Here is a 12,461-nt window from a genome sequence, read left to right as displayed (position 1 = left end):
GCAAAATGTAGGCAGTAAGTTCAGTTTTTGCTTCATTCTCTTCGAGAGTTGTTCAAGCACTTTGTGGCCACAAAATTATAACAAATGCTAAAGTGGCAATGCATGCACCCTTGTGATATTTTTGTGTGAGGCCTCAGGCTCTGATTTTCCACTACCCAATGAGGCCCAATGTCTTGTGATTGGTAGAATAGGCCCATATGCATGAATGTAGTTACAGGCCTTCATCTCCCTCCATTGTGGAGGGTGGAGATTACAGAAGAACTGTGCTGGGCAGCAAATTCACAAAGTAAGATGGGGAGTGAGGGGATATATAGACAGTTGAGAAAATCCTTGAGGTGGAGATATTCAGACAGGGGGTCTGTAGTGCTGTGGAAATTATTGTTTCTGGGGTAGGTCAGTGAGAAGATGGTGAAATGGTGGTTGGTAAGAAAACTTAAAGGGGTTCTGCTGTGAAAGATGAGATAGGTGGATTGGTAATAATCCATCTGATTTAAGATGGATATCTTTCAAGATATCCAGCAAAGAGTCGGCCCTTAACTAAACTCTAATAAAGGCCCTGGGTCTGAGGATCAGACTATTTGTGGCCTTATTGCAGAGTTTCACATAAATAATGTTAAAATGGACACCGTACACTGTTTAACATCACATTTATACAGGACCAAGTCTAAAAGTAAGTAACTACTTATTCCATTTGGTGACTGTTCTTTTTTTAAGTAACATTCTATTATGCTCTTCATATAAAATACTGTGATATGCAATGGAATTTCTACACATGCAGATTTTTATATATTACAGTCATTCTAACTTACAAAGTTTCCCTATTTCATGAATTAACTTAAAGGAACAATTAAAAATCTCTTTTGTTTTTCAGAAGCATTTCAGGTATATCACAATACCTATGGCAAAATAATTGTATATCTGCCCGAAATAACAACATTAGATTTAAAAAACAGCCCAGTAATGTACTGATGATATTCACAAAACATTTTGCAAGCTTTACAGTTTTCTTCATTATTTGCCTACAGACTAGCACTCTTGCATTATCAAATTTGTTTTCAATCCATTTTATCATTTCAAATACCATCAATTTGCTTAGAACTTGGCATCCTAAATGTTCTTTCTGCAAGTTACAGTCATATGTCATAATATCGATATTTATTTTTCTATAATGGGGAAATAATATGGACCTCATTACTTTTGGGTTATACATCAATGGAGAACACAAAAAGTTGATGTGGGAACTGAAATTTATTCTAGATCAACACTGGGTTTAGTTCTTTATTAATTTGTTAAGTTTGTTGATAAAACATATATAGTAAAATAAGCAAGTTACCTGTGGACATCTGGCCGCACTGTAACAATCACCAGCAGTTGCAAATGGAACTGATCGTCCTTCAAGCGTCTGTGCAAAGTACAAATCTGTTGCTGTAAAGCAAGGAACCAGTGAAAATACAAAAAATGTGAAGGAATAATATTCAAAATATATTCATCACTGTGAATCTAAATTTTTACATAGTAAGATTAGATTTTAGTTATTTTCAATTTGCAAAACAAGATTCACTAAATTAACCTTGTAAAAGTGGCTGAAAAGGGGAATAAATTCTTTCAGAAAAAAAAGGATTAATAGGCATACTTTAGTTAATAAACTGTTTTTATTATTTTCAACAGTTTCAGATATTGCCACCTCAGAATCAATTACCATCTCAGCATCAAGTGGAATACCACTGAGCCAAACTGAATGAAATCATTTGCCTTAATTTCAAATTTGAACTTAGATTTCAGAAGCTACATGAAGTGAATTTCCTACTCCTGCTATTGTTCTTGGTATCTTTGTGAAAAGCCTACGCACGTTTACATGGTGAATGAAGACATGCACCTGGAAAATGCCTTCGCTTGCCATGTAAATGACACAAAATGAAGGTCAGCCTCCTGGGTCCATGTCATCTTCCATGAATCAATTCCATCATCTCACTTCCCCTTATCATTCTCTCCTCTTAAAACTTATTCTCTCACACAAACACGCCATCTCCCCTTCCTACACTGCAGGACCATTTACAGCAGCCATTCTCAACAGGGGCTATAAAGCCCCCTGGGTGCCACAGCACATTTATGGTGTGAAATCAGAAAATATATTTAATGTTTTTTTTTTAAATTTTTTTATTTTTCACACCATAAATCACAATAGCCATGATATACACTTTTTCTTTTTCACACATTCACAGTGACTTTTTCTCCCCCCCCCTCTCCTCCCAAGCCACCCCCCACCCCCCCCCCCCCAATCAGTAGCAGAGAAGTATGGAAGAAACCCACTAAACCTGATTGCTTCACAGGGAAGGGTGCCCATAAATATTAAGCAGAGTCAGAAGGGACCTATAGCCAAATAAAGGTTGAGAATAGCTGATTTACAATATCTAACCAGCTAATCTTTGCAATGTAGGAGGGAACCAGAGTATCTGGATAAAACCCACATAGTCATATGAACAATATGGAAACTTCACATGAACAATGCTTAAGATGACGATCGAACCCAGACCTCTGGAGTTGTTAGAGAACAGCACTGACTGCAGTATAACCTTGCTCCCCTTGTGTTATTATGGTGTCTCATCATGTAGACATGTTGGAATACACTTTCTTCTGTTCTTCAGTTTAACTTAAGATGACTTATGACAGAGACATATGTGCCTTATTCCAAGGAAATGGGCATTGCATTTTCTGTGTTTATAATTGTGTAAGTAGTTCACCTCTTCCTAGACGTGGCTTGTGAAGTAAGTCACATGCCTGAATGAACCTGGTTGACAGTTGGATGCTGGTAGAGGGTGCAGGTTGAAAATATTGGACTGATATCCCAGCAGTCATTGAGGAGTTTTAATGAAAGATTGGAGATGAGAAGGAAAGGGGATTAAGGGGAACAGGGTGAATGGACTGCACATCAGGGTGGGGATGAGAAGAGCAAGCATTAAACTGGAGAGAAGATGGGTTTGAGAGATCAGCTTTGCATCATGTGGAGAGGGTGGGGCTAGTGATGTAGCTACAGCACTAGGTGTATGTTTTTCCTTTTTTTAAAAACATTTTTATTAATTTGATAGAATATTACATGTACACATTGTTTAGATATTAATTAATTATATATAATTATAAAGAAATCTCTTGGTGCCTGCCACATTGACCACCGCCAGTGGGCTGATAACGCCTCAAACCGTGCATCTTGGCGCCTCACAGTTTGGCGGGCAGCAGCCTCCTTTGAAGAAGACCGCAGAGCCCACCTCACTGACAAAAGGCAAAGGAGGAAAAACCCAACACCCAACCCCAACCAACCAATTTTCCCTTGCAACCGCTGCAATCGTGTCTGCCTGTCCCGCATCGGACTGGTCAGCCACAAACGAGTCTGCAGCTGACGTGGACTTTTTACCCCCTCCATAAATCTTCGTCCGCGAAGCCAAGCCAAAGAGAAAAGAAAAGTTTTTATATAATGCAATACAGAATATGAGTCACATGTCAATTCTACATTATTTTATATAATTCTCAAACTAAGTGAAATATCCTTATGAGAATTTCTCCTCATATTCTAATATTGAGATATACATTGGGATTATCTAAATGGACCAATCTATTCTAGTTGTTAAAACAACAAAAATAAGAACGAACGGAAAAAAAAAGAAGAAAACACCCATACTAATCTAACCCCTCCCACTAAACACGCTCACCAGCAAATAAATTGTAAAGAATCGAGTATTGGATCTCAGACATTGGATAGAAAACCCACAGAACACCCCTGCCTAAGTCATCAAATAATGATAATAGTCCAAGAATGGGTCCCATACCTTGTCAAATTCAATCTTGATCTCTTTAACATTATATCTAATTTTCTCCAAACTCAAGCAAGACATCGCTTCCTGTAACCCTTGCATCCAAGTTGGTGCTACACAGCTCTTCCTTATCCTTTTCCTATTTGAAATTTACAGACAATCTGATAATGAGACATAGAGTGAGAATATGGGAACAATTTAGGAATTCTTTTGGCTATCTTAATGTTTCTCTTTTAGACCTATTATAAAGAATCATCTTTTCTAACCTTCTATCTTGGATGCAGGCTTTAGGGAATGGGTTGGATTGGGAATATAAAGTTTTAAGGATCAATATATTCAAGGCAATTTTGCTTCATGAACAATTAACAGTTAAATTGGACCTCGCTAATAGGCATTTGTTTTTAGATATCTACAAATTAGGCCTTTTGTTCAGTCTAAATTCTCTAATTTTCCTCAAATTCCCAAGACCAATGATCTTGATTTATTTTTTGATTTAAAGTTTTCCCATGGTGGATCAAAAGCAATTATTTATTGTAATTTGATGGATCTAAGAATATGTTCCAGGAGGGGAATCAAGAATGAATGGGAACGAGACATGAATACATCGTTCAGATGAAAATTGGGATAACACGCTTGATCTGATTAATAATACTTCATTCTGTGCACGACTTTGTTTAATACAATTTAAAGTTGTACATAGAATACACATGTCCACAGTGAGATTATCTTTTTATTCCTGATGCTGACGAATGTAAAATTTTTGAGGCCTCTCTGTTTCATATGTTTTGGGAGTGTCCTGAACTACAAGAATATTGGGAACAATTCTTTAAAACTCTATCACATATTCTTAGGATTAAATTAGAACCGGGCCTTTTCTTGCTTTGTTTAGTTATTCTATGAAAGAGAGGATTTCCTCAAAAAAAAGAGTAGATTTGACTTCATTGATGGCATATGTTCTTCCACAAGTGCCCACTAACAAAGTGGTTCAACTTACAACATTGTCTGACTGAATTAATGCAACCTAGATTGTATACCTAAAATGGATGAGAGGGGTGGGTGGGGGGGTGGCTTGGGAGGAGGGAGGGGGGGGAGAAAAAGTCACTGTAAATGTGTGAAAAAGAAAAAGTGTATATCATGGCTATTGTGATTTCTGGTGTGAAAAATAAAAAAATTAAAAAAAAACTTACCTTGCAATGCTTAAGGAGTGTTCAATCAAACTCTCCAATTGTTGCAAAATGGCATTATCGAGTTTCATTAATTGGAAAACAATTCTCAATTGTGTGAAAAAATGGCAATGTTGCGGAGCTGCAGTAATGGCAGCACTGCTGCTGGTGTGGGGACCCAAGAGAGCGGGGAGCAGAGATACAGTGCTGCTTCACACGGCCCTACTGACCGGACCTAATGCCAACACCGCTGTACAAGATTCAAACAGCTTGTTAAGGTGTTTTTTTTTAAAATGCTGCAACAATGGGGTCTGTGCCCAAGATGGAGGTGCCTGTGCTGAGCAGTGAACCACGAGGGGTTGCAGACCCCGGGGTTACAGTGGACAATTGCCGGGCACCAGAAACAGGGAGAAAATCCCCCATTGAGAAGGAGAAGCATAGGAAACAACCCCATAGGACAAGTGACCATGCAGTGGATCAACAAAGGGCTCAGTGGCTAAGTTTCTACGGAGTATGTGGACTGCTGGTGACTTGCAGTCGTAGGACTCTCACAGGCTGTGGGCTGCTGGAGACTGGCTCATGGAAACCCAATATCGGAACCGGAATTCAAGAGGGTGTTGAGGGCAAGAAGGGCTCCCTAAGGCACTAAAAGTTTCCTGATCATATAGAAGGTTTTGATCTGGACTTCTAGTTGCCGATGGATCGAACAGGATACTGGGCAGCTACAGAGGCTGCGGGAGTGATGGAAGTGAATCCACGGACACTCAGTGTCTCTGAAGGGAGTCTCTTTTGCTTCACTTTCTCATATTGTTGGTGGTGCCAGACAATGCTCATGGTGACTCTTTGTTTGCCTTGTGTAACATATCATGTAAGTTACATTTTTAATATAGTATTATGTGACAATAAAAGGAGCCATTGAACCTTTGAACCTTAAATTGAAAAGATTTTCAAGGCCCTAATGGCACTCGAGGAGACAGTTCCCCATGAGTGACTACTGTATTAACAATTATTGATCTGCAGCATATGCACCAGTACCTTCAGGAGGGGTAAGAGGACAAAAGTAAGGAAAAAAGCTGGAGAAGAGGAAAAGAAACAGGCACGTTCTCGACATGCTGCGCATCAACAAATGACATGATAAATTTGGACTTCTGCTTCTATTTGGCAGCGCAGAAAACATACGGTACTCAAAATTCATGTCAATTATCACTCACTAGTAAAAACATCCTCAGAATCTCACTTAATTTAAGATTGTCAGTTCCTAAACCTGCTCCTAAAAGTTAAAAAAAAAATACAACTCATTCAGCTCTTTTATGACACTGATCGTTCTCTCTAGCTAATGCAGAAACACACAAATAACATTGAAATTAATATAAATCAGCTCAATTAGTATCTACAGGAGAACAATGTGTACGTGTTTTTTTTCTGTGATTATTCATGAAGATTTTTGCCAAAGCAAAAAGCAAAAAGGAAAGGGCTTTGGCAAATACTAGAGCGTCTCTGATGCCCCCCAAAGTTCCTCAACATGGTTATCCAACTGCACGAAAACCAACAAGGTCGGGTCAGATACAGCAATGAGCTCTCTGAACCCTTCTCCATTAACAATGGCGTGAAGCAAGGCTGCGTTCTCGCACCAACCCTCTTTTCAATCTTCTTCAGCATGATGCTGAACCAAGCCTCAACAATGAAGACGCTGTTTACATCCGGTACCGCACGGATGGCAGTCTCTTCAATCTGAGGCGCCTGCAAGCTCACACCAAGACACAAGAGCAACTTGTCCGTGAACTACTCTTTGCAGGCGATGCTGCGTTAGTTGCCCATTCAGAGCCAGCTCTTCAGCGCTTGACATCCTGTTTTTTAGAAATTGCCAAAATGTTTGTCCTGGAAGTCAGCCTGAAGAAAACTGAAGTCCTCCATCAGCCAGCTGCCCACCATGACTACCAGCCCCCCCACATCTCCATCGGGCACACAAAACTCAAAACGGTCAACCAGTTTACCTATCTCGGCTGCACCATTTCATCGGATGCAAGGATCGACAACGAGATAGACAACAGACTCGCCAAGGCAAATAGCGCCTTTGGAAGACTACACAAAAGAGTCTGGAAAAACAACCAACTGAAAAACCTCACAAAGATTAGCGTATACAGAGCCATTGTCATGCCCACACTCCTGTTCGGCTCCGAATCATGCGTCTTCTACCGGCATCACCTATGGCTCCTAGAATGCTTCCACCAGCGTTGTCTCCGCTCCATCCTCAACATTCATTGGAGCGACTTCATCCCTAACATTGAAGTACTCAAGATGCCGGAGGCCGACAGCATCGAATCCACGCTGCTGAAGATCAAACTGCGCTGGGTAGGTCACATCTCCAGAATAGAGGACCATCGCCTTCCCAAGATCGGGTTATATGGCGAGCTCTCCACTGGCCACCGTGACAGAGGTGCACCAAAGAAGAGGTACAAGAACTGCCTAAAGAAATCTCTTGGTGCCTGCCACATTGACCACCACCAGTGGGCTGATATCACCTCAAACCGTGCATCTTGGCGCCTCACAGTTCGACGGGCAGCATCCTCCTTTGAAGAAGACCGCAGAGCCCACCTCACTGACAAAAGACAAAGGAGGAAAAACCCAACACCCAACCCCAACCAACCAATTTTCCCCTGCAACCGTGTCTGCCTGTCCCGCATCGGACTTGTCAGCCACAAACGAGCCTGCAGCTGACATGGACATTACCCCTCCATAAATCTTCGTCCGCGAAGCCAAGCCAAAGAAAATTCATGAAGATGCTGTGGCAAGCTGAAAATTACCTTAATATAATATGTACACCATGATCGACATTACAAAGAAAAGTTTCTTCATTCTAGTTCTGTTGCTATTTGCCCAATGGCACCCAACCTCCAAATCTAGTTCCATCAAGCATCAGTTTCACCCTCTCTCTCATTTTGACATTCTGACTAACTTGTCTCTACACTCCTTGTTGTCATGCATGGTTTTGATCCAAAATGTTGACCATCCCTTTACCTCCCTTGACCAGCTGTTTTCTTCCAACAGTTCATTTAATGCTCCAGGTTCTTACAGTCTGTTGTTATTTCATCACTATTTTAAAATGACTAACTAAATCACCTCTTCACCAGTCAAAATCGCACATCTGACACGCTCCAGTGATTTATGGCTTAGCCCTTGAAGACACTGCATTCCCTCCTGTTCCTCATCATTTCACAGGGATCTATTGCCTATCATTCCAGGTCGACATTTGAAATTCTTATATATTTCCCTTGATGTAATTTACGCCTTCTCTGCCCTCCTACTACCAACACTACCATTTAAATGCTCATGCTTCTTTCCCTGCCTCTTTCTAGTTTACTTGTTTTGAGAACTACAGTTCACCAGTTCCTTTCTCTTAATTCATGCTACTCCAGTTTCTCTCCTCAATTTAACGTGATATCTTTTCCTCGCTGAACGTCATTCCTGATTTGGTTATTCTTCTCTCCAGTTCCCATCAGTTAATGTGGATTTTTTCATTTTCCCTCACTCTACGCTGCTTTCCCCAATGTCACACAAATTCCTTGTTATGCCTTCTTGTCATATCCAAAATACTGTTGATTCATTCAAGCCTCCTCTAGCTTCTCAGTGCTACTCCTTACACACAGTATCAATTTTCAAGAGTAGGCTATAGGCTTTTTTTTCACGTGATGTTTTGGTCTTCAGTACACAGAAGATGGAATCACAACTGTTAAAGAAAGGCAAATCTAGCTCAATACTATATCGGTTGGATTTGGAATGGAGAAGGAAACATGAATGGTTGAGTTAGAATCAGAAATCAACACTGAGGACAGGGTTTGATCATCACTTAATTTTGTTTGCAAATGTTTAAATACTGAAAGGGACTCTCAAAATGCTGTTACAGCAAAATGGTCAAAATTGCTTATGCTAAGAATCCAATTGCAACTCTGGCCATGTGAAGATTTATTAGAAACTGCAATGAAACATGGGACAAATTCGGTCATAATTACCAATGACACTCTTGAAGCTATGGTGAGAACATCGGAGAGGAAGTAAAAAAAATGACGATGATACACAATAAAAGAACCTTTGTTCCAAACCATTCCTCATCCCTCCTATTCATTATCTCACATCTGACACATTCCATTGACTATTTACTCAGTGACCCAATAATTTTTTTTTTAGATTTACAGCACAGTAACAAGCCATTTCGGCCCATGCGTCTGTGCTACCCAATTTACACCCCATTAACCTACACCCCTAGTACGTTTTGAGGCATTGCACAAAATGGTTTTACATCAAAAATTAACATCCTTTGCCTTGACAAACAGAACATAGAATCACTTTTTTCCTAAAAATATATAAATCAGAGTACATAAGATCGTTCAGATGTGGATATTGCAGTATGTGCCATCATTAAAGTTTCTCTGTGAAGCCTGCTTTTCATTTAAAGAGGCTGGAAGAAGTTATTCAGTCAACAGAGTGGAACACCTAAATATACTTTAAGCAATCTTGCAATAGATAATTAATTACCTGACTACCTGTGATTTAATTTATTATGAGACTGGACACACTGTCTTATCTAAAGTTCAACTCAAGTCAGGTTCTCATCAGCATACTGAACCCATCCAGTTTATCTCAGCTCTGGACTATATCAAAAGGTTTCATTTATAGGCAACCAATGTTGCTAATTTATGCTCCACTAAACAAAAAAAAAATATAAAGCCAACTGGAATGAAAAATATTTTACTTAAAGTAACTGTAATGTCCAATTTTATGTTATAAATTCAATCAAATTTATATGTTAAATCAGGTGAACATTTGGACAACTAATTGACTAGGAATTTACATGGCAAAATTTGTTGATCAGATGTTCTAAAATTGCAAAAATTCAGAGATCATAGCCTTAATCCATGTATGGAAGAAACTTTCAAATGGGAGCAGAGTTTTGATGACTTGTGAGGATGATTTTTTAAAAAACAAGAATACAAGAGCCTTTCCCAGAAGCTACTGTACGTTGGAGCCGCCTGCATATGGAGACACGAACTGGCCCGCACACAAACTTGGCAACCATGTGGACCTGGGGGTAACACCAGCCGTCGACCCAAATGACCCCCGCACAGCGGGAAGACAGGGAATGCTGGCCAACCTGAGGTTGTTGCTCTGATGACGTGGGTCCCTGACATCAGAGCCAGGGGCCCATATAAGCAGAGCCGCTGGTGCAATAAAGCAGTCTTCGATTTCAAATTCTTGTGTGTCTACCTTAGACACTCATCGTAGCATGTACACTACATTGGTGACCCCGACAGATCCAGCCAGCAGTTGGACCCGAAGATGACGAATCAAGCAAAGCCAGCGACCATCCACGTGCCCCCTCAGGCTCCTATGTTCTGGGTGTCGCAACTGCACGTGTGGTTCGAGCAGGCCAAGGCCCAGTTCCAACTTCACCGCATCACCCCTGATGACACCTGCTACTTCTATGTCGTGAGTGGCCTCAATCAGGACACAGCGGCAAGGTTCGTAGATTTCCTACAGCAGCCTCTGGAGCAAGGCAAATACGCGGCCCTCAAAGAGCAATGAACCCACACTTTCGTGCTCTCCTGGGATGAGCATGCTGCCCGATTGCTGCATATGAACAGACAGGGCCCCTTCCACCCTAATGAGTGAGATGCTCTTGTTAACCAAGGGCCAAAAGCCTTGCCTGGTCTTCAAGCATAACTTCTTGGAGCAGTTGACTGAGGATATACGGCTCTTGCTCACAGATGAGGATTTCAGCAACCCTCGAAAGTCTCTGCCCAGGCAGACATGCTCTGGAGAGCGAAGAAGGATGTCAGCACCGTAGTAGACCACGTCAACACCATTGTAGACCACACCAGCAAGCCCCACGAACAGCCCCCAGTGAGATCAAGGCCAGCAGAGATACAAGTGAACACACCAGGACAGCTATGTTACTACCACCAGCGATAGGGTTCAGAGGCCCACCTTCCGATTTTTCAGGAAACATCCAGGCCAACCATCATTGATGGCTGTGGCGGTTGGCCCACGTGATAGCCTCCTCTACATCTGGGGCTCATAAAAATATAGAAAAATAGGTGCAGGAGTAGGCCATTTGGCCCTTCAAACCTACACCATTATTCAATATATCATGGCTGATCAGTACCCTGTTCCTGCCTTCTCCCCATACCTCTTGATCCCCTTAGTCACAAGGGCCAAATCTAACCTACTCTTAAATATTGACAAGGAACTAGCCTCAACTACTGTAGGGCAGGCGTTTTCCTGTTTGACACGGGGGCTGAGATAAGCATCCTACTCCATGTAGGCCTTGGACACCCGCTGCACCAAGCAGGGGCCAACACTGAGGGCAGCCAATAGTTCCTGCATTTGAATTTTCAGGATCCGCACTATCCTCGTTTGTTTCGGCAACAGCCACTTTACCCATGTGGCAGTGGCACAAACGCTCCTGGGGGCTGACTTCCCTTGGGCCCACTGCTCGCTGGTTGACCTCAAAGGAATCTTTCAGTCTCTGCCTCTGGGGGAAGCCAAGCTACCCGCCCCCCACCTGGACTCTATAACAGACAATGAGTTTGCTGCATTCTGGCTGCGATCCTCTCGATAGTGTTGCCACAGTTCTCCACGTTTGAGCCAAAGCACTGGGTAAGGCAACACATACTGGCCGATGGCCCCCTGCTCCACACCAGGGCACACCGACTCCTGCGTGAGAAACTTAGCTTGGCGAAGGAGGAGTTCAAAAAGGTGGAGGAGCTTGAGATGGTGTGGCACTCCGACGGTCCATGGGCCTCTCCCTCCACATGGTGCCCAAATCGGTAGGGGGTTGGAGAGAATGCTGTGACTATTGCTGCTTCAATGAGGCCACCACACCCAGCGATACCCCGTGCCCCACATCCAAGACTTTGCCACGAATCTGCACAGGAAATGGGTGTTCTCCAAGGTGGACCTCATCTGGGGATAGCACCAAATACCAGTTTACCCCCAGGACATCCCCAAGACTGCAATCATAACCCTCTTTGGTTTGTTCGAATTCCTCCACATGCCCTTCCATCTAGAAAGTGGCACAAACATTCCAGTGGCTGATGGACGCAGTGGGCCGAGACCTCCCATTTGCGTTCAGCTATTTGGTCGATATTTTTATCGCCAGCGACAGCCACAAAGACCACGCTGCCCACCTGAGACAACTGCGCACCCACCTGAGTGAATTTGGGCTGACCATCAACCCCGCTAATTGTTATTTCGGTCTGGATACCATCAACTTCCTGGGGCACAGGATTAACAAGGATGGGCCACACCCCTCCCCGAGAAGTTTGAGGCGGTCTGGCACTTTGCTAAGCCACGCATGGTGAATGGACTGCAGGAATTTACTGGTACGGTAAACGTTTACCACAGGTGTATACCAGCAACAGCACACATCATGCACTGATGACCAGCACAGCAAAAGACATTGCTTGGGACAAGGACTCCTCCATGCTGGGCAATG

General features: G+C 42.3%; 1 protein-coding gene across 2 annotated transcripts in view; it reads right to left on the bottom strand.

Moving 5' to 3' along the window:
• Nucleotides 1–12,461, bottom strand: part of adamts9 (ADAM metallopeptidase with thrombospondin type 1 motif, 9) — a 290,215-nt gene that overhangs the window by 30,968 nt on the left and 246,786 nt on the right. For both annotated transcript variants that reach the window (XM_069937131.1, XM_069937130.1), the window contains exon 37: nt 1,334–1,425. In XM_069937131.1, coding sequence (XP_069793232.1) covers nt 1,334–1,425 — 92 coding nt within the window. The remainder of the gene's footprint in view (nt 1–1,333; nt 1,426–12,461) is intronic.

The sequence above is a fragment of the Narcine bancroftii genome, chromosome 5, assembly GCF_036971445.1.
Source record: "Narcine bancroftii isolate sNarBan1 chromosome 5, sNarBan1.hap1, whole genome shotgun sequence".
Classification (NCBI taxonomy): domain Eukaryota; kingdom Metazoa; phylum Chordata; class Chondrichthyes; order Torpediniformes; family Narcinidae; genus Narcine; species Narcine bancroftii.
This window is presented reverse-complemented; position numbering and strand designations above follow the sequence as displayed.